This window comes from Chiloscyllium plagiosum, unplaced genomic scaffold (assembly GCF_037043375.1).
Source record: "Chiloscyllium plagiosum isolate Xiang-an unplaced genomic scaffold, Cpla_swu_hap1 HiC_scaffold_6, whole genome shotgun sequence".
NCBI classification, from domain to species: Eukaryota; Metazoa; Chordata; class Chondrichthyes; order Orectolobiformes; family Hemiscylliidae; genus Chiloscyllium; species Chiloscyllium plagiosum.
In genome coordinates this window covers 49,521,644-49,545,247 of record NW_028270144.1, presented here as the reverse complement: position 1 = coordinate 49,545,247, position 23,604 = coordinate 49,521,644, and the positions used below count along the sequence as shown (strand labels likewise).

Genomic DNA, 23,604 nt, shown 5'->3' with positions numbered 1-23,604 from the left:
GGATGTTGCCTGGTATGGAGGGAAGGTCTTACGAGGAATGGCTGAGAGACTTGAGGCTGTTTTCGCTGGAGAGAAGAAGGTTGAGAGGTGACATAATTGAGACATATAAATTAATCAGAAGGTTAAATAGGTTGGACAGTGAGAGCCTTTCTCCTCAGATGGTGATGACTGAGAGGGGACATAGCTTTAGCTTGTGGAGTGATATAGATATAGGACAGACGTCAGAGGTAGTTTCTTTACCAGAGAGTAGTAGGGCAATGCAATGCACTGCCTGCAACAGTAGACTAGTCAACTTTAAGGGCATTTAAATGATCATTGGCTAGGCATATGGATGAGAATAGGGTAGTGTAGGTTAGATGGGCTTCAGATTGGTTTCACAGGTCGGTGCAACGTTGAGGGGCGAAGTGCTTGTACTGCACTGTAATGTTCTATGTTCTATTGAAGTGCCTCATTTTCATCTTCATAGCCAACATCTATATGTAGTTACTTTAAATCTTTATTTCTTTATTTTAACTTTAAACTATTAAACTTAACCACTTTCTACTTAAATAACTTTCATCAATAGTTATGAAATAAATTAAACTACTATTTCAAGTCATAAAACTGCTATTGGTTATTTTTAAATTCAAACACTCAATAATTGAAACCAGGAGTACACATGAGCATAAACAAAGTTTTAGTTCAGGGACAATTCTGAGGACACACTTGGCAGTTGTCCATGACATGCACTTTAGAATTTACATTCTGTATAACTAAACAGATAAAGTAGTGTGTTCAAGGTTCAAGCAGACAAATTTGTACATACATTTGTGAAACAATCCTGGAGATATAGTGAAATGGTATTAAATTTAGCTTGGTAATATAGCATGCAAACAATCTGTGATAGATCATGCAGTTGTAGCTGTTTACTTTAACATTTGTCAACAATACAGAAATCATTTGGCAGAACAGAATTTGTGTTTTTGCTCATTTACATGACATGGGCATCATTGGTTGGCCAGTATTTTATTGCCTAGTCCTGGTTGCCCTTGAAAAGGTGGTATTGAGCTGCCTTCTTGAAATGCTGTCATCCACATGCTGTAGTTTGACCCACAATTCCCTTGGGTTAGGAATTCCAGGACTTTGACCTAGCACCAGTGAAGGAACAGTGGTATATTTCCAAGTCAGGATGGCGAGTGGCTTGGATGGAAACTTGCAGTTCGTGATGTTCCCATATAGCTGCTGTTCTTGTCCTTCCAGTTGGAAGTGGTCATGGCTTTAAAGGTGCTGTCTAAGGATCTCAAGTGTATTTCTGCAGTGCATCTTGCAGAGAGCATGCACTGCTGCTACAGAGCATCAGTGGTAGAGGGAGTGGATGCTTATAGATGTGGTGCCAATCAAACAGCTATTTTGTTATGGATGATGTCAAGCTTCTTAAGCATTGTTGAAACTGCACTCATCCAAGCAATTGAGAGTATTCCATTGTATTCCTGACCTGTGCCTTGTAGATGATGGACATGCTTTGGGAAGGCAGGAGGTGAATTACTCGCTGCAGCATTCCCAGGCTCTGATCTGCTCTTTTAGCTATTGTATTTATGTGCTGAGTCCAGTTGAGTTTCTGGTCAATGGTAACTCCAATGATGTTGATAGTGGGAGTTTCAGTGGTGGTAATGTCATTGAATATCATGGGTGGTAGTTAGACTGTCTCCTATTGGAGATGGTCGTTGCCCAGTATTTGTACAGCACAAATGTTACATGTGTGACACAAAACAAACAGTTTCTTACAAATTGCTCCAAAAAGCGACAAAAAGTTTTGACAAAATGTGCCTTTTTCAGAAATAGCAGTCATTTTAATTAGCATAACATAGCCTAAATAACTATCCTATCTTGAAAGCAGGGTGAATGCTTGGAAGAACTAAAAAAATGGTTTCTTTAGATATTGCAAATCTAGAGTTCGGGAATATCAACATGTAAATGAGTCATATTCTGCTCGAAAACATTAAGTATTTTTCTCTCCGCAGATGATGCCAGATGTGCTGTGTTTCTCCAGCCCCTTTTGTTTTTATTATAGAAATTAGGAAGGCAAATGGCATATTAGATTTTACTGCAAAGGGATCTGAAGTACAGGAATAAAGGAAATAAAAGCAAAATGCTGCAGATGCTGGAAAGCTGAAATAAAAACAAATGCTGCACATACTCAGCAGGTCCAGCAGTAACTGTAGAGAAAGAAACAGAGTTAATGTTTCAAGAACACGTAGTGGGTGGCACGGTGGCACAGTGGTTAGCACTGCTGCCTCACAGCGCCAGAGTGGGTTTCCTCCGGGTACTCCGGTTTCCTCCCACAGTCCAAAGATGTGCAGGGTCAGGTGAATTGGCCATACCTAACACTACGGGAAATTTAGTAAGGGGTAAATGTAGGGGTATGGGTGGGTTTTGCTCCAGCGGGTCGGTGTGGACTTGTTGGGCCGAAGGGCCTGTTTCCACACTGTAATATAATGTAATGTAAAAAAACAAGAAGCGATGTACTGGCTTTGAAATGCTATTTCTGTTCTTCTTCCCACAGATGATGCTAGAATTGTTGTATTCCTCTAGCACCTTCTGTTTTATTTCAGGAATAAAACAGTCTTGTTACATTCGCAGAGATTTTTAATGAGGCCACATCTGGAATATTAGATGCAATTCATGTCACAATATCTGAGAAAGGATACACTTACACTTGGGAGATAAGACTTGGGAAAGTTCACTAGATTGAAACCTGGGATGATGGGGCTATGGTATAAGCTGAGGCTGAGTAAGTTGGGCATGTAAAAGCTGTCATCGTCCTATCTGATGATAGCACTGCTCCCATCTTATAGATGACTGGTGGTGGTTTCACCTGAGGGTCACCCTGCTTTAGACGAAGAGAGAGGTTGAGAAGGAGAATGCTGCATGGTAACCTCATCTGGTGCAGGAATTGAACGCTGCTGTTCTGCGGTATCATTCTACATCACAAACAAGCTGTCCAGCCAACTGATCTAAATCGACACTGTCGATTTTAAGGTCTAGCTGAATAAAAGGTGATGTAATTTAAATACACAAAACAATGAAGCAGATTGAGAGAGCCAACGCTGCAAGATTGTTTCTGCTGGTCAGGACACTTGAAACACAGGGACACAGTCCCAAGACAAGGGGACGATCAATTAGGACTGAGAAGTGAGAAATTGCTTTGTTCATTGGGTTCTGAATCATAGGAATTCTTTACCCAAGAACGTTGTGGGCACTCCCATTATTTAAGAATGGAATGGAGGTCATTTCGGTCTCTCAGGAATTCAAGGCTATGGGGAGTAGGCAGGAAAATGGGAGTTAAAGCCACAAATGACTTGGTTGAAAAAGCTGGATCGATGGGCCAAATAATCTAGTTCTGCTTCCATTTATTCCATTGGGAAAGATCAGCAGTGAACTACATTGAAATTGCAAGAAGGCAATTTACGAAGTTAAACCAGATGCTTGTCAATCAATGCACGTCATCATTTTTTTTAGTTTAACATATAGCTACAATTATTTTTTAAATTTTAAAGAGCTGGGGATTTACATTAAAGATCATGACATATATAATGACCATAAAATGACTTCAAGAGAGTCTCTCGCTGCAGGTTAATGCCGTTTGAACAGTGATAATAGGTACTGCTTAAACTAAGCACTGTTCTTGAATGACCCAGTAGTTTTGTGCTTTGCATCTGGTTGATTAACACTCAGTGCTTCAGAGAAGTTCAGCGCAATCTGGAAGAACAGCATTGATTTTTCGCTTGTGGACTATGCAGTGTTTGGAACTCAGTATCACATTCAATAATTTTAGGGTCTCAGCATTTACAACCATGTCCTTACCCTGAATCCCACACACCAGGCCTTGTCATCACATGGACTGCTACCAAAATTATCCCACTGTCAGCTACTAATGGCCCCAATTAGCAGCTATTGATTTCCCACAGGCTGACCTTTACCCATTCCTTTCTTGTTCTATCTCCCTGGGCTTCATCTCCAACTATTATTTATTCCTCCCCCTCCCAAACCCCACTTTCAGCATATATACCTTTTCCTAGCTATAATCAATCACTAGACCCAAAATGTTAACTCTGCTTTCTCTCCACAGATAGATGCTGCCAGACCTATTGAGTCTCTCCAGCATATTCCCGTTTTCATTCCTGTGATAAGCAGACTGGCTCTGGTCTGCATAGCCAATGAGTTAGACCGTTTCAGGTAGGTATTTGGAACATCTAGATGTCGCTGACCCGAAATTCCAATCCTAACTTTTTCTTTGTATAAAAAAGTGCATATTTATGTCTAACTTCATGAGGAGAGTGTGGACTCTCCCAAAGCTTAGCTTCTCATTTACTGAAAGCATAAGACGTATTACTGACAGGAAAGAAAAAAAGATGGAGAGAGTAATTTTCAAATTAGATGAGGTGGATCAGTTAATTGTTATGCAAACCAACAAATGTGTTCTGAAACAAACAATCATTTGACTATCAAATTGCTTCTGCCAGTGTTGAAAATTACCTCCATGTTGTTACAATATATTCAAACACAATCATCAACAAAAGTAATCAATTCAATTAAGACTTAAAGTAAATACAGAAAAATTAGACTCTGTAGATATAGTAAAATAGCTGGACCATCTTCAACAATGTGTATTATCCACTGGAAAGTTAAGGAAACACTGACCTGATCCAGATTGGACAGGCTGTTGGGATCCTGACTGAGTGCTTGGTACTGACCTCGAAGGCGATCACCTGCTGCTATTTTTCTGAACCTTTTTAAATCCACAACATATAAAGCACTAGAATAAAAGATAGTTGCAAATTTTCTTCATTATAACATCATATGCAAGACAGTTTCCAAAAAAGCACCATGCAGTAATTAATTGAATCATCGTTTCAAATCAAAGTATCTCTGAATAAAGGCCATTGAAATTAGTAAAATAGGTTAACAAATTCTCAGAAAAATGGACACAGTCATGACAGGGAGTGCACTTCCCTGCTGAAGTGTATGATTAACACTTTGAATTTGCTGAGTGAAGGAACCCTTGCATTCTTACTCCGACTGGTATACTTGTGACTCCAGTCCCACACTTCCATAGTTAATTATCCAATTGGCCCAGCGATCGCCCAGACCATCATATTCTTGTTTCAAGAAGTCATTATGTGGAGGTGCCCGTGTTGGACTGGGGTGGTCAAAGTTAAAAATCACATAACACCAGGTTATAGACCAACAGGTTTATTTGCAAGTACAAGCTTTTGGAGTGCTGCTCCTTCCTGGCAAAGGAGCAGCGCTCCAAAAGCTTGTACTTCCAAATAAACCTGTTGGACTATAAACTGGTGTTGTGTGATTTTTAAACTTTGTTTCAAGAAGATAGCTCATCCTCAGCTTTTCAAGATGGCAATAAATACGTGCCTGTCTAGTGACCCTTGCATCTTTATTAAGTGGGCGGCACGGTGGCACAGTGGTTAGCACTGCTGCCTCGCAGCGCCAGAGACCCGGGTTCAATTCCCGACTCAGGCGACTGACTGTGTGGAGTTTGCACGTTCTCCCCGTGTCTGCGTGGGTTTCCTCCGGGGGCTCCGGTTTCCTCCCACAGTCCAAAGATGTGCAAGTCAGGTGAATTGGCCATGCTAAATTGCCCGTAGTGTTAGGTAAAGGGGTAAATGTAGGGGTATGGGTGGGTTACGCTTCGGCGGGTCGGTGTGGACTTGTTGGGCCGAAGGGCCTGTTTCCACACTGTAAGTAATCTAATCTAATTACAAAAAGACACATACCACTGTTTTAGATGTAACATTCAGCAGGCAATAACATCAGTGGTTTTGAAAAAATATGAAAGATGTGGCAAACAATAGATATTAATTTCTACAGTAATACATTCTTAATGAAATTTTAGAAAAAAGATCTGGCATTGCTACGATGGTAGGTTGTACCTTATGTGGTATTTTCTGCCTCCCAAATGTGAGGCCCAGTATCCTGAGTTCCAGAAGCGGTAACCATCCATTTCTTTACGACTGTCACAGAATGGTGTGTATCCATAGGGTGCACCTTCTAGATCCAACTCCTCCAGTTCTTTTAAATCAGTTCTCACAATCTTCAAGGGAGGAGTAAAAGTCAATGCTTAAAACTGGCAAGCGCTTAATTTTAAAAAATGTTTTACAATTTTTTAAAGGAAGAGTTTGTTAACTTTCATGATATCATGAAAGAAGAAGTATCTTTCATGATATCATATGCAAAGAATTGAAAGATGTGGAGCTGGAGCTGTGAAGATAGGATAAAATGCCAAAAGATTACACTAAGTTTGAGAAAGTATGGAGTTGTTCAATAACCCAACTGAGGCATTGTAAAAATAGCTATTTAAACAATAAAAGATAACATATTAACCCTGCTTCATTCTTTTGATTTCAGCTTTTGTTAAAATAAAAGTTAATGGTATTTTACTGCATTGGTCAATAATGGTGGGAGAGAAATCTCAGTAAAACACTTTGGGCCAGATTTTCAGGATCGAGGCAAGTAGTTCAAGTCGGGAAATTTCCCTGGATTGCTGGTCCCGCCTTGATATAACTCAGCTAACATTTTGAGATTGTGGTTCAAATCCTACCAAAGCAGTTGGTGGAATATGAATTCAATTTAAAAAAAACTAGAATTAAGAATGTCGTGATGACCAAGAAACAATTGTCGATTGTCAGAAAAACACATCTGGTTCACTAATGCCCTTCAGGGAAGGAAAGCTGCCATCTTCACCTGGTCTGGCCTACATGTGACTCCAGATCCACAGCAATGTGGTTGGCTCTTAAATGCCCTTTGAAATGGCCTAGCAAGCCATTCACTTGTATCAACCAAAGTCTCAAAGAAATGAAACCAGATGATCACTTGGCATCGATCTGGAAAAAACAATGACAGAAACAGTCCTGTCAACACTGTCAACACTGTCAATCCTCACTCATGGGGACTAATGCCAAACCTGAGAGAGCTGTTTCACAGACTAGTCAAGCAACATCCTGACATAATCATGCTCATGGAATCCTATCTAATAGATAATGTCCCAGACAACACTATCACCATCTATGGATGTATCCGGTCCTCCTGATGGGACCAATCCATCAATGGTGGCAGCACAGTTGGTATACAGTCAGGAGGGGGTTGCCCTGGGAGTCCTCAACATTGATTTCAGACCTTGAAGTCTTGTGGGTTCAGGTTAAGCATGGATGAGACTGTCTTCCCTCGGCTGATGAATCAGTACTCCTCCATGTTGAGCAATAGTTTGAGGAAGCATTGAGGATGGCAGGGCACAAAATCTACTTTATGTGGGTGATTTTACATTAAATGTTATTACCATCACTCAAATTCTATTGTCAGCATTTTGGGGGTTATCATTGACCAGATACTCAACTGAACTTGCCACAGACACAGTGGCTACAAGATCAGGTCAGATGCTAGGAAGAATGCAGCATGTAAATCATCACCTGATTTCCCAAAGCCTGCCCATCATCTACAAGGCACAAGTCAGGAGTGTGATACAATACTCCTACTTGCTCAATGACTGCAGCCTTAACAACATTCAAAAAGCTTGACACCATCCAGGACAAAGCACCCCCCCCCCCCTTGATTGGCACTGCATCCACAAGTACCAACTCCCTCCAGCACTGACACTCAGTAGTAGCAGTATGACTGCTGCAATTTACTAAAGATCCTCAGACAGCACATCCCAAACCCACAACCACTTTCATCTAGAAGGATAAGGGCAGTAGATACATGAGAATGCCACTACCTTCAAGTTTCTCTCCAAGCCATTCACCATCCTGACTTGGAAATATATCAATGTTCCTTCACAGTATTTGAATCAAAATCCTGGAATTCCCTTTTCATGGCATTGTGAATCAACCCACAGTAGGTGTTCAAAAAGGCAGCTCCCCACTAGCTACTCAAGGGCGACTAAGGACAGGCAATAAATGCTGGCTAGTCAGCGACATCCACATCTCAAATGTTATGAGCTTTGCTCTTTGACATGTTGTGATGCTGCATGTACCAGGCAAGCATGTATCCTTAAAGGAGTTAAGTGATGACATCTGTGTGATCACCTGCCATTTTGTTGGCTTTGTGAAAGGAGAAGTACCTTGCATAAGCAAAGATTTAAAAGATGTGGAGCTACAGAAGTGAAGATAAGATGATTATACTGAAAAATTGCATTAAATTTGATAAAGTATGGAGCCGCTCAATGTCAAGAAAAGATTAACATAATTGAAGCATTGTAAAAATAGCTATTTAAACAATAAATCATACTCTCCAATAAAGGCATCAGCTCCATCTCGACTAGCTCCAGCTACTTTGTAATCCATTAGCAGAGTCGTTAGCCACCCTGAGCCCAGTCTATACCAATGTCTATGCTAGAGTTTTAATGTTGCTCCATGAATAAATCTTCTGAAACCTGTTCTCAGTAAGGACCCAGATTCAAGTCTTCTTGTTACCAGAGATTACATTGGAATTGGAGGAACACATTAGGGCAGGCAGGTGCAGAATAGAGTTGGAGCCCTGAATCAGAAGCATAGGAAAGGTGGCCATGGTGGGTAGCCAGGTGCCATGCTAAGTTGGGGTGAGAATCTGTCTCAGTTCTCTCGAACTGCACTTGAGATGTACTAAAGACTATTAGAGCCTCTCACCCTCAGTCTCATTCCTGATGAAGGGCACCTGCCTGAAACATCGATTTTCCTGCTCCTCAGATGCTGCCTGACCTGCTGTGCATTTCCAGCACCACTCTAATCTTGGCTCTGATCTCTAGCATCTGCAGTCCTCACTTTCGCCTACTCTCTCCCTCACCCCCACTTACCTCACTTCCATCTCCATCTCAACTCATTCACAAAATATTTGAAAGCATAAACTGTTCCTACAGCACTATGGAAGTGTCAACCGAGCAATTAAAGTATCAATAATAGGTTTTAAACACTTCACAAATCTTAAATTTAGTCAAATAATACTGATACACAACAAAAGAGAGCATAGAAAGAATAACAACACAACCAGTAAAACAATGTTAAATCAAAGAAAGACAGCAGTTCTTTCCAGTTGTATAAACCAAACACCACACTGGGATAGTCTTGTTATGTGCCTGGATTATCTGCAGAAACAGATATGCTACCTTTTGTAAAAATTAAATTCATAGAAATGTTATTACGAATGCTTGGCTGTGCTGCTCGAGTGTTTCTAAATTGTGATCAGTGGGAATCAGTTATCTTAAATGGAAGCAGATTGTATGATTTGATTGATTGACTTCATTGTTAAGTTATTAGTTACCTTAATGCCTTAATTTAACATCTGCTTATGTATTTAAACAATATTAAGCTGTGTGAAATGAGGCAAGGGTTATTTTCTTAATTTTTATACATTCAGAGGATGTGGACATCACTGGCTAGGCTAGCATTTATTACCCAATCCTCATTTTCCTACAGGCAGTTCAGAGTCAATCACATTGCTGTAGGTCTGGAGTCACAAAAAGACTAGACCGGGTAAGGATGTGTGATTATGCTACTCCTTTAACAAGGGCATGTTGTCTTTTGTCTTTTTCAAGAGGGATTGTAAAAGGCAGAAGTTCTGATTTGTCTGGGCTTTTGGGGTCTTTGCTAATGGTTAATAAATACTGCCCAAGGCAAAAATCAGGGAAAAGGCTTTTAAGCTTTTTTTTAAAAAAAATTCTGCAATAAAAGAGGAGTGACCAGTTCTCCGAGTTCAGGGATTTTTCCTCGTTTGGTTTGGGTTTAAGTAAGCAGCCGAGCCGAAGCTGCTGGTTAAAAAACTGCTGGAGACAGAGAAGCAGCTACAGTGGAAAGAGAGTTCATGCTTTAGCAAATGATCCTTGGCTGATCTCTCTCTCCCTCTCTCTAACATCTCTCCTGTAAAAACCTGGGTTTGAATTTATCTTTTTGCCAGGGGATGTGCTTATGGGGATGTCGTAGGAAATTGGAACAGCATCATTAAGTTGCAATAGAGTCGGTTAGGTTTTCAAATCGTTGTTATTCCAAATTCTGTTTCTTTGATTTGTATTTAATTCAGCGGTGTGTAAATAAATTCTGTTTTACTTGAAGCCAAATGGTTTGACCAGCTGCATCACTCCTGGGATATTCACTCTACATCTGCCTAGAACAATTAGAAAGGTTCGGGTCTGGGCTACCTTCTTAAAATGTTTGAGGGGACCTGGCCTGACCCATAACAGATGGCAGATTCCCTAAAAGACACGAATAAACCAGATCTTTTCTAAGTGACAATTAACAGTGGTTACAATGGTTGCTATTAGTTTAGGATTTTATTCCAGACTTTTTATTGAAGACAATTTTCAATACCTGCCATGGTGAGATTCAAATTGTGCCTGGGTTCTGAATTACTAGTTCAGTGCCATTAACACTATGCCTCGGCCTTTCTATGATATTACATGTCTGTTTGACTGATTCTTTTATATACCGTAACAGTAGCAGTCTTTTCTAAGCAGATTTCTGAATGGCATTTTTTTAAAAAAAGTGCAATTCAAAACTTGTCTTTGTTATTTGGCTTACTGGTTCTATGACACATATAGTGTGAATAGGTACAAACGATGTGGCAGGGGGCATCAAAACGAAATAGGGATATAGAGGGGGTATGGAGATGAAATATATTATGTGTTAAAGGAGATGGTCTGCAAAGTTGGGAAATTTCCTGCATCAATCTTTCCGCCTCTATGGTGAAAGCCCAGCTCTCGAAGTAATTCGAGAGCTGGGCGGCACGGTGGCACAGTGGTTAGCACTGCTGCCTCACAGCGCCAGAGACCCGGGTTCAATTCCCGCCTCAGGCGACTGACTGTGTGGAGTTTGCACGTTCTCCCCGTGTCTGCGTGGGTTTCCTCCGGGTGCTCCGGTTTCCTCCCACAGTCCAAAGATGTGCAGGGTCAGGTGAATTGGCCATGCTAAATTGTCCGTAGTGTTAGGTAAGGGGTAAATGTAGGGGTATGGGTGGGTTTCGCTTCGGCGGGTCGGTGTGGACTTGTTGGGCCGAAGGGCCTGTTTCCACACTGTAATCTAATCTAATCTAATCTAATCTAATCTAAAATTCATATCCTCAAAAACAATAGAGAAAAAAATAAATCTGAATCCGATTGCTTACATTCTGGCTCCTAGAAAAAGTGATAATGGATCCATTAAATATTTCCATTGATTCTAGGATGACCTCAGTCAAATGGAGCATGACAAATATATCACTGCTACTTGAGAATGGAGGGAGACAGAAAAACATAAACTTTTGGCTTCACATGAGTCATTCTGAACTTGCTGGAATCCATTAATAGGAAGGTGTTAAAGGTACTTAGGTATTCATGACAAAGATTAGGCAGAATCAGCATCAAAAAAGGTCAATCCTGATGACAAATGTATTCAAACTTTTTGATTATTTTACTGGCTAGGTAGTTTTAGGGGAGCCAGTGCGCGCGAATACTTGGATTTCTGTAAGGTACTCTTCAAGATGCATAAGAAGCTAAATAAGGGCTGATGGAATTGGGGTGAAAAAAATAACAAGGACAAAATATTGGTTAACAGGCAAAAAACAGAAAGTTGAAATAAACAGTGTATCTTCAAGTTGTTCCAACCTTGCACAGCAGAAGCAGATCAAACAGCTTTGAGATATGGGCTTGAAGCAGAAAAGGATGGATCAGTTGGACAGAAAAAGGTACAAATGATGAGCTGTGAAGAATAAATTAACAATGTAATTAGTTGAGCATTCTCATGAAAAGGTAGAAATTAGAGCACATTTTAGGAGGAAACAGTTATTGAGGGAAGATTTTAAGGAAATATAGGAGAAAAGAAGTCATCAATGTTAGATGGTTGACATTAGAATGACATAAGGCAGAGAGATATGGAAAGAGAATGAGGCAAGACACTGCCTTCAGGTAACTGATGATGGGATTGGACTCATTGAAAGCATTGGATTTGCCACAAAGAGAGTTTCTTTGATCTCAGCTGTGATTCTACATCAATGATTTAGGATGAGTGCATTGACCATGTTTGATGATGAAAGAAAGCTGGATGAACCAGTAAGTTTTAAAGAGATAAAGGTGAATGATATGAATTTATAACAAAGTAGTAGATTGGAGATAACATGTGGGCATTAGAGGCTGGTCCCATCAGCAGGAATATCGAAAACCAGAATAAATTTTAAAATAGCAAAAAACATTGTTGGTACTATAAGTAATGGGTATTCCCATCGAAGAAATATAAAAGATTAATATGCAGGTACATTAAGGAGGAAAATAATATGCTGGTCTTTTTTGCAAGATATATTGAAATCTTCTTGTTTTTAACTCCAGGTGTTGATAAAATCATATCAAGGGCATTATGTGCCTTTTTGGAGCAGGGATATTATGTATTAGAAGTGCCACAAAAACAGGTTAACTCAATTGATTTCTTGGCTCACAGACCAGTCTTAGAGTTTGTGTGGAATGGACCGAGATTCTTTAAAGGAGGAGATGTGATCTCTTGGAAAAATGTAAACTTCTGAGGGGATTAACATGTAGATGTTGAGGTGCTGCTTTCCCTCAATGGAGGATCTAGAACTAGAAAACAGTCTCAAATAAAGGAAATGAGGAGGGATGTCTTCATTGGCACGTTTGCAAATCTTTAGAAATTTCCACCACAGAGGTCTGTGGATGCTTAATCATTAAATACACTCAAGGTGTATTTTTGGTCTCTTAGGGTGGCAAGGTATAGAAGGATCCAATAGAAAAGTGGGAACTGAAGTTAAAAATTAGGCACAATGTTACTGAATAGTTGAGCAGAATTGAGAAGTAGTATGGCTATTCCTGTTCCTATCACTGTGTTTTAATGTATTAACCGGAAAAGTCTTTGGAGTGTTAGACTGGGGTGTACAAAGTTAGAAATCACACAACACCAGGTTATAGTCCAACAGGTTTTGAAGGAGCGACGCTCCGAAAGCTAGCGCTTCCAATTAAACCTGTTGGACTATAACCTGGTGTTGTGTGATTTTTAACTTTGAAAATTCAGAAACACTCTGACATTCTGTGACTAGGCCACAGATCCAAGAAAACTGTCAGCAATGAATCCCAATGTGAGCCATGCCATCATTCAAAAGAGACACATTTACCTGGTCAGCATCAACAAAGATAATTTTGTTAACAGCTAATGGGAAGAGGACATCAAGAAACAGGATCTTGTAGCCCCAAATAATTCTCTGCTTCTCTGTTTGCTGATGGAGCCACCTCGGCCACTTGTACTGTACCAGTTCATACTGGAATCCATATTCATTCGCCATTTCTGGAATGAACTCCTATGTGAGGAAATTAAAGTTGTCAAGCAAGTCAAAGACATTACTTTATAAGTAGCTTCTCCAATTAGTGTCTTACATAACCACTAGTGCAAAGTTACATACAAGAAGTAGTTAAGGAAACCACAGACCATTGCTGGAAATGTTGGCCTGTAAGTTAACCTTTGAACCTTCTCAAAATTGTCTCAAAATGGGCACTGTCTTGAACACCAGGTATGGCATATACACGTAGGGCAGCATGGTGGCTCAGTGGTTAGCACTGCTGCCTCACAGCGTCAGGGACCGGGGTTCAATTCCCACTTTGGGCCACTGTCTGTGTGGAGTTTGCACATTCTTCCCATGTCTGCGTGGGTTTCCTCTGGGTGCTCCGGTTTCCTCCCACAGTCCAAAGATGTGCAGATCAGGTGAATTGGCCATGCTAAATTGCCCATAGTGTCAGGTGCATAATCAGGGTAAATATAGCGTCGAGAAATGAGTTTGGATGGGTTTCTCTTTGGAGGGTCAGTGTGGACTTGTTGGGCCAAATGGTTTGTTTCCACACGGTAAGGAATTTAATCTTTAATCTAACACATATAGCCAATATGGTTATAATTAGTTGTCATTTTGGTATGTGAGAATAAAATCTCACTGGTAATTCATATTAAATTATGCTGCCATGATTAATTGAATAAATTAAATGTTAATAATTAATAATATGTAAATTAAATTAATTAATACAATTAATCATTTCTTAATCATACAACTTAATCATTTGAATTTCCATCAAATTCATTGCCTTCATTAACTGATGGAAAGAATTGATCAAATTCAGTCTGAGTCACTTTGGCTATGAAATCATCATCGGGGTCCCAATCTGGAGTAGACGTGCTGTTGTCAGTTCTGTAGAAGTCATACTGGACTGAAACACTAACTCTGTTTCTCGCTCCAAGGATGCTGCCAGACCTGCTGAGTTTCTTCAGCACTTTATGTTGGTTCAGATTGTCAAAATCTGCACTTTATATGTGGTGTTTTCAACTTCAGAATGCTACCTACCCCAACTGCCAAACAACAAATTATTTTCCTCTCCATCCACTGAATTAAAAAGTCTTCATTTATGAATCATCTGATGATAGTCTTTCCATTAATTACACAATTTTATAATGAAACTACACAAAACATGCAGCAGACAGCTAACTGCCACTGTTTGTGCAAGTTTGTTTTCTCCATTAATCAGCCTCATATTCTATTCAGTCTGATCATGATTCTTAATTGATTTGTTGACACACACTTCCAAATGTTAAACCACAAATGTTAATATGGTATAACTGCAATGTGGAATTTATTTCTTCATAGGCATCTCTTGATCTTATCAGTTATATGGATTTTGAAAACGTCCCAGACTAAGCAGCATTCAGGTCACAAAGTCATCTATTCCACATATTATCTGATCCATAAAATCACTCCATCCACACCTACCAAACTGTTACCAGCAGCATGCAGAAAAATTCCTTGAAGAAACTTGTTCTTGTCATGACTTTATCTTTTAAAATTATCATAGGTTTTTATTTTGTTTCACACACCACGCAAGCAAGTATCAGCACAAATCCTTCTTCTTATGGCCTGTGGTCTTCACTCCAAGTGCTTTCAAACTTCACACTCCTCAGTTCAGATACTGGTCATATCAAATTTCATATTTGTCCATTGTGCACATACAGCATCATGATACTCATGTTTTTCCTGCTGTCTGATAATGTACAGCTGGAAACTGTTTATTGTGGCATTTTGGTAGTGTCTGGGTGATACTGGTTTTCTGCTGCAGGCAGAAAGGCATTTTTTTTCCCCATAAAGCCACTGCACCAACTACCTATTGAGATCTTTGCTGGACTCGAGGTTTGAATTGACCCATTTGAATGCATAGCTGAAAATGTGTTGCTGGAAAAGTGCAGTAGGTCAGGCAGCATCCAAGGAGCAGGAGAATCGACGTTTCGGGCATGAGCCCTTCTTCAGGGCTTTCTTCAGGATTCCTGAAGAAGGGCTCATGCCCGAAACGTCGATTCTCCTGCTCCTTGGATGCTGCCTGACCTGCTGCGCTTTTCCAGCAACACATTTTCAGCTCTGATCTCCAGCATCTGCAGTCCTCACTTTCTCCATTTGAGTGCATATAAATGCATTGCATTTCTGATGACAATCGCACCATCTGACAATTTTTGAGGAGTTATTCAGACCCATATTTTCAAGGCTAGGCCAGTGACTGGTGCTTGTTCACATGGTGCACTTGGTCGTGGGCATCTTCTTTAGTGTGGACTCTTCTTTACACGCTCAGATCAGTTCTTTATTAATAGTTATTTGATGGGTTTGTACATGTTACTTCTTCCACACTTCACTTAGTTTTGCAGAGGCGCCCAATGTGTTCATGATCATCATGCATAGTCTGTATTGTGTGGATGTGTCAAACTTCCATGCATATTCACTAAACAGGATCTATCAGCAGCTTGACACCCAGTGCCTGGTAACAGCATACCACGAATAAACTGCATTCTTGGAAAGAACAATTGAGGTTGACTATTTAACATAATTCTAGTGCAGCTGGAAAAGTGGGGCAAGGTTTGACTTGAATGGTAAATGTATGTATAAATGCAATTTGGTGGATAAATGGTGTCATTACATACTTTGTGTCAATTACAGTAAGTAATTTAGTTGTAGATAGATAGGATAGTGAAGAAGGCGTTTGGTATGCTTTCCTTTATTGGTCAGAGTATTGAGTACAGGAGTTGCAGCTGTACAGGACATTGGTTAGGCCACTGTTGGAATATTGCGTGCAATTCTGATCTACTTCCTTGTTGCCAGGGTTGGAGGATCTGAGCTACAGGGAGAGGCTGAACAGGCTGGGGCTATTTTCCCTGGAGCGTCGGGGGCTGAGGGGTGACCTTATAGAGGTTTACAAAATTATGAGGGGCATGGATAGGATAAATAGACAAAAGTCTTTTCCCTGGGGTCGGGAAGTCCAGAACTAGAGGGCATAGTTTAGGGTGAGAGGGGAAAGATATAAAAGAGACCTAAGGGGGAACTTTTTCACGCAGAGGGTGGTACGTGTATGGAATGAGCTGCCAGAGAATGTGGTGGAGGCTGGTACAATTGCAACATTTAAGAGGCATTTGGATGGGTATATGAATAGGAAGGGTTTGGAAGGATATGGGCGGGTGCTGGCAGGTGGGACTAGATTGGGCTGGGATATCTGGTCGACATGACGGGTTGGACCGAAGGGTCTGTTTCCATTCTGTACATCTCTATGACTCTATAGCTTAAAATTGGAGACAAAAACAGAAAATTCTGAAAACACAGCAGCAGATCAATTCTGGTAAGTGATGTGCACAACCATAATGTCAATTTGGCTGTTCTCTTTGCAGACGCTGCTGAAGCGTTTCCAATATTTCCCATCTAATGTACTGAATATCAAAGTTCCCTTACTTTGAAAGTAGGAGATAGGTAATTCTTCAAAAACCAGAACTTGACAGTTGATTTCGTGTGTTTTAACACAGAAAGCATCATAATTCTGAAAATATAAATGTAAAACAAAATTTAACATTTTAACATCTGCTTGCATAACGAATTGTACGGGTCATTGGCTACAATGCAAAATGAGAGTTTTATCACATAAATCAGTCATACACAGTTAAAATATCATTACTTCATCAAGCTGTACCAAATAAATAGTTTGGTAAATAACTGAATGTTCACAAACTGGAAAAAAATCTTAAAATTAATCAAGTTAGTGAAGGAACTTATCCTCATTTATACCACAGTGGTTCTCTGGACTAGAAGACAAGTGATCAAACTTTCATTCTAGGCTAATTTTCACTCATACATGTTACCTACTAGAATAATTTCAATTATAAGCCTTCTTAAATAATCCATGATATGCCTTACTGTATTCTCAGAAATGCACAATTTGATTTCAGAAATCCATACAGCATTCAATTCTGTTGTGCCTTTCAACAAGTAATCCATCAAGTCCCAATACTCTTAGCCCTGCATTGTTTTCTTTAAGTGTGTAAACGACCTTCTCTTGAAAATGTAGTATTATACCTGTTTCCACAACTCCTTCTAGCAATGGATTCCAACGATAATGCCAAATTGAGTAAAATAAATTGTCCGATCACATCTTCGATCTTTCGCCATTTGTCTCCAATATATCTGCTCTGATTATATACTGGCACAGTGGCTAGTACTGCTGCCTCACAGTACCAGGAATCTGGGTTCGATACCAGCTGCCAGTGACTGCCTGTGTGGAGTTTGCACATTCTCCCCAAATCTACGTGGGTTTCGTCTCACAGACCAAAGATTTGCAGGTTAGGTGGACTGGCCATGCTAAACTACTCCATAGACATGATTCGGAGATGCCAGTGTTGGACTGGGGTGTACAAAGTTAGAAATCACACAACACCAGGTTATAGTCCAACAGGTTTAATTGGAAGCGACGCTCCTTCATCAGGTGATTGTGGAGGGCTCGATCGTAACACAGAATTTATAGCAAAAATTTGCAGTGTCTGAAATTATACATTGAAGAATCGATTGTCTGTTAAGCCTTTCATCTGTTAGAATACAGTGATAGTTTCACTTCTTTCATGTGTAAATCACAAAACCCTTTTTTTAAAGTTGCATTCTCGGGTTAGCTGTTAACAATGGTGATAGCTAGACAATATATTGAAGGTGTTAGCCCCCTGTGTTCTCTGTCTATGACCTGATGTTTAGATTGATTCTAATCTAAAAAGTGAGATAACAGAGTTTTACATAAATTCATGCAGTTTTTGAGCTCAGAGTTCTACATGAGTGTATGCAGTTTTTGAGCAAAGTGCAATGTAACTCTGCAAGTACAAAAAAATTCACCACACAAAATATATGTGTGCATGTGGGTCTTTGTCTATCTGTGTGTGTGTGTCTGTGTGTGTGTGTAGTGAGTGTAGAGTGTCTTAAGTCTGTGAGGGGGTGTATGTGTGGGAGTGTGTGTGTCTATAAGGGTGTGTGTGGGTGTCTGTGTGCGCGTCTGTGAGTACCTGTGTGTGTGACAGTGTGTGTGTAGGAATATCTGTGTGTGTGTGTGTGTGTGTAGTGCAATGGTGATCACCTGCAATGTGATATGAACCCAAGGTCCCGGTTGAGGCCCTCCCTATGGGTACCGAACTTAGCTATCAGCCTCTGCTCGGCCACTTTCCTCTGCTGCCTGTCCCGAAGTCCACCTTGGAGGATGGTCACCCGAAGATCCGAGGCTGAATGTCCTGGACCACTAAAGTGTTCCCCAACTGGGAGGGAACCCTCCTGTCTGTTGATTGTTGTCCGGTGCCCATTCATCTGTTGTCGTAGCCTTTGCTCGGTTTCCCCAATGTACCATCCTCCGGGCATCCTTGCCTGCAACATATAAGATAAACAACGTTGGCTGAGTCACATGAGTACCTGCCATGTACAAGGTGGGAAGTGTTCCCACGCGTAATGGTGGTATCTATGTCCACACTCTGACACGTCTTGCAGCGTCTACCGTGACAGGGTTGTATGGAGTTGTCCTGAGAGCCGGGCAGCTTGCTACGAACAATGATCTGTTTGAGGTTTGGCGGTTGCTTAAAGGCAAGTAGTGGAGGTATGGGGAAGGTCTTGGTGAGGTGCTCATCCTCATTGATAATGTGCTGCAGGTCACGAAGAACATGGCGTAATTTTTCAGCCCCTGGGAAGTATTGAACAACGAAGGGTACCCTGTCAGTTGCAGCCCGTGTCTGTCTCCTGAGGAGGTCATTACGGTTCCTTGCTGTGGCACGTCGGAACTGGCGGTCGATGAGTTGAGCATCGTACCCCGTTCTTGTGAGGGCATCCTTGAGTACTTCCAGGTGTCCGTCACGTTCCTCCTCATCTGAGCAGACCAAGTGTATGCGTAGGGCTTGTCCATAGGGAATGGCTGTTTTAATATGTTTCGGGTGGAAGCTGGAGAAGTGTAGCATTGTGAGGTTGACTGTGGATTTGCGGTAGAGTGTGGTGCTGAGGTGTCTGTCCTTGATGGAGACGCACTTGTCCAAGAATTAGACAGACAGTCGAGAGTAGTCCATGGTGAGTTTGATGGTGGGATGAAACTTGTTGATGTCACCGTGTAGTTTTATCAGTGACTCCTCGCCATGGGTCCAGAGGAAGAAAATGTCATCAATGTACCTGGTGTACAATGTCGGTTGGAGATCCTGCATAGAGAAGAAATCTTGTTCGAACCTGTGCATAAAAATGTTGGCATATGGGGCACAAATTTGGTCCCCATGGCTGTTCCGTGTGTCTGGATGAAGAATTGGTTGTCAAAGGTGAAGACGTTATGATCGAGGATAAAGCGGATGAGTTGTAGGATGGTGTTTGGAGACTGGCAGTTGTTGGTGTTGAGTACTGAGGCTGTTGCTGCGATGCCATCCTTGTGGGGGATGCTGGTGTAGAGTGCGGAAACGTCCATTGTGACGAGGAATGTTCCCAGTTTGACTGGTCCATGGGTGCTGAGTTTCTGTAAGAAATCCGTAGTGTCGCGACAGAAGGTGGAGATCCCCTGTACAATAGGTTTCAAGATGCCTTCCACATAGCCAGAGAGATTCTCACATAGGGTCCCATTTCCTGACATGATGGGACGTCCTGGTGTGTTGGCTTTGTGTACCTTTGGAAGGCAGTAGAAGTCGCCTACCCGAGAAGTACGTGGGATGAGGGCACGTAGGGAGCTCTGAAGGACTGGATCCAAAGTTATGATCAGTGTGTTTAATTCTCGGGTATGTTCTTTGGTCGGATCAGCTGGTAGTTGCCTGTAGTGTTCCTGGTTGTTCAGTTGTCGGTACACTTCCTTGCAGTAATCTGTCCTATTCTGAATGACAATGGCTCCTCCTTTATCTGCTGGTTTGATGACAATGTTGTGATTGGTTTTGAGAGCCTAGATGGCATTGCGTTGGGAACGGGTGATGTTTTGCTCTACCTTATGGGTACAGCTGATGAATCTGGCATTTATATATTTCCTGATAGTTTGAGCATACATGTCAAGCCCAGGGCAGCGGCCGTCCGGTGGGGTCCATGTTGACACCACCTTTGGTCGCTCCTCTACAGATCCCTGTGATGACTGTTCTAGTTCATCAGTGGGATCACTGCCGGCACCTTGAAAGAATTCCCGGAGTCTCATTCGTCTGATGAACTCCTCTGTGTCTGCTGCCAGAACCAACGGGTCCATTTTGGTGGTGGGGCAGAAGTTGAGACCACTACTCAGGACTTCAATCTCTTCTGGTCGAAGGGTGTGGTCCGATAAGTTGACAATAGACTTTTCCGCAGTGATAATGTTGTCTACTGTGGTTCCAGGGCGGGCTTTGCTATTACTGGTAAGAATGCCAAGCTTCCCCAGTTTTTTGTTCTTGGCATGCATGTACGTGGTGTAGTTTTGTCGCCTTGTCTGTTTGGCAATGTCACGTAATTGTACTGATGTATCCTGTATGCAGGTTGTGAGTGTGGACTCCAACTGAATTTTAAGGTTGTGGCGCCTGCTGTAGAGTTGGTGCACGAGATGATTGAGACGTTTACTAGAGGTGCGGTGGCAAAGTCTCTCTGCATAGTCTGTGTTCTAGGTCGACGTAAGTGTGTGTGTGTGTAGTGCAATGGTTCCCGCCCAGTTGGGGAACACTTCAGTGGTCCAGGACATTCAGCCTCGGACCTTCAGGTGACCATCCTCCAAGGTGGACTTCGGGACAGGCAGCAGAGGAAAGTAGCCGAGCAGAGGCTGATAGCTAAGTTCGGTACCCATAGGGAGGGCCTCAACCGGGACCTTGGGTTCATGTCACATTACAGGTGATCACCATTGCACTACACACACACACACACACACATATTCCTACACACACACACACTCTCACATACACACGGACACAGGTACACACAGACGCACACACAGACACCCACACACACCCTTATAGACACACACACTTCCACACATGCACCCCCTCACAGACTTAAGACACTCTGCACTCACTACACACACACACTTTCTCACACTCACAACCCCCACCCCAGACAGACACACACACACAGACAGACAAAGACCCACATGCACACATATATTTTGTGTGGTGAATTTTTTTGTACTTGCAGAGTTACATTGCACTTTGCTCAAAAACTGCATACATTCATGTAGAACTCTGAGCTCAAAAACTGCATGAATTTATGTAAAACTCTATTATCTCACTTTTTAGATTAGAATCAATCTAAACATCAGGTCATAGACAGAGAACACAGGGGGCTAACACCTTCAACATATTGTCTTGCTATCACCATTGTTAACAGCTAATCCGAGAATGCAACTTTAAAAAAAAGGGTTTTGTGATTTACACATGAAAGAAGTGAAACTATCACTGTATTCTAACAGATGAAAGGCTTAACAGACAATCAATTCTTCAATGTATAATTTCAGTTACATCACACTGCAAATTTTTGCTATAAATTCTATGATACGATCGAGCCCTCCACAATCACCTGATGAAGGAGCATCGCTCCGAAAGCTAGTGTGCTTCCAATTAAACCTGTTGGACTATAACCTGGTGTTGTGTGATTTTTAACTTTCTACTCCATAGCGTCTAGGTGCATTAGGCTTGGTAAATGCAGGATAACGGGAATCGGGTAGGGGTGTCTGGGTGAGATGCTGTTAGGAGGGTTGGTGCAAACTCAATGCGCTGAATGGCCTCTTCCTGAATTATACGGATTCTCCCCATCAACTCCTTCTTAATTTTGAATATCTACATTAAATCTTTCTTTCACCTTATTTGTTCTATGGAGAAATTTTCTATATTCATTACAGAACTGAAACTCTCTCATTGCTGGTACTATTTTGATATTTTTTACTGCACTCATCTAAACCGTCTAAAATGTTTACTATCTAAACAGCAAGTCAGGTGGATTTGTCATTATTTCCCTGCTTTTGTATCCTACACTGTACATCCATTTATAAAATTCTATGTGCTTTTGCTTAACAGCATTATTTTAGATTAGATTAGATTACTTACAGTGTGGAAACAGGCCCTTCGGCCCAACAAGTCCACACCGACCCGCCGAAGCGCAACCCAAAGCATTCCCCTACATTTACCCCTTTTACCGAACACTATGGGCAATTTAGCATGGCCAATTCACCTGACCTGCACATTTTTGGATTGTGGGAGGAAACCGGAGCACCTGGAGGAAACCCACGCAGACATAGGGAGAATGTGCAAACTCCACACAGTCAGTCGCCTGAGTCGGGAATTGAACCCGGGTCTCTGGTGCTGTGAGGCAGCAGTGCTAACTACTGTGCCACCGTGCCACCCATTATCAGCTTGGTATATTAATTCTAAAGCATAGATGAACACCTAGCTAAAATATGCTGCAAACCTTTGGAATTGTGCCTGCTATACACCATGTATTAATATGGACCAAAGTGAATGCTGCCCTCAGTACAGGTCTCTGGCGAAAACTACAAAATATTCGAAAAGACCATCTTATACAATGACAGTTTTTTTTAATCTCTCAGTCAATTTTGTTTCCATTTACCTTTAATCCAGGATCTTAAATTTTGCTAACATCTCTATGACATAATATTTAATCCAACATCTTTTGAAAGTCTCTATCAGTATATTTACATTTATCAAGCCTCTTAAGTTATACAATGGAAGAATTGCATTAAATAAGTCAGGCATCATTTAACATTGACAAATTTGTGTTGCTGTCATTAACTGATGCTGTTCCAAATGACAGGTTATTTGGCCACAAATTATAGACATTTGTTTCCATACCATCAACACTCTGCTGACTTGCCTGCAATTTATTCACCTCCATCTTATGAGCTTGCTTCTAGTATTTGTAATCCTTTAATCTTTCCATATACAAGGAGGATTGGAAAATATTGCCTAGAAACTCCTTAAATACACTCTTTATCTACTTCTACCTCATCTACTTTCCCGAAAGTTGCCTTTTTTTTTTAACTGTAGCATTGCATCCTTTTCTTTAGTGAAGGCAAATGGAAGGGACTTTATGCTTTAGCTTTGCCCTCTGCCTCCACAAAATATCTTTCTTTTGGTGCTTGATCAACACCTAATTTCCTTTGACTTGAATGTTACATTTTTAACTTTTACAGAATACTATTACGCTACCTTTTACTGTCTTCCCACACTTCTCTTTGCCCCTCATTTCCTTGTTCAGTTTTCTTCCAATTTTTTTTCCAGTTTGATTTTCCATTGTATAATGACAATTAGGCATTTATCATAAGCTGACCCTTCTGCTTCATTCTAACCTTAATTTATTTTTAATTATCCAAACAGCTCT

At 41.1% G+C, this 23,604-nt stretch overlaps 1 protein-coding gene across 2 annotated transcripts in view; it reads right to left on the bottom strand.

The window, feature by feature from the left end:
* Positions 1–23,604, bottom strand: part of uggt2 (UDP-glucose glycoprotein glucosyltransferase 2) — a 374,691-nt gene that overhangs the window by 23,054 nt on the left and 328,033 nt on the right. Inside the window, exons 34-37 of one of the 2 annotated variants that reach the window (XM_043691456.2) lie at positions 16,738–16,822; positions 13,111–13,293; positions 5,928–6,088; positions 4,681–4,795 (exon numbers count right to left, since the gene is read on the bottom strand). In XM_043691456.2, the coding sequence (XP_043547391.2) occupies positions 4,681–4,795; positions 5,928–6,088; positions 13,111–13,293; positions 16,738–16,822 (544 nt within the window). Of the gene's footprint in view, positions 1–4,680; positions 4,796–5,927; positions 6,089–11,599; positions 11,694–13,110; positions 13,294–16,737; positions 16,823–23,604 lie in introns of those variants that run through there. The other variant, XM_043691460.2, reaches the window with a different exon arrangement.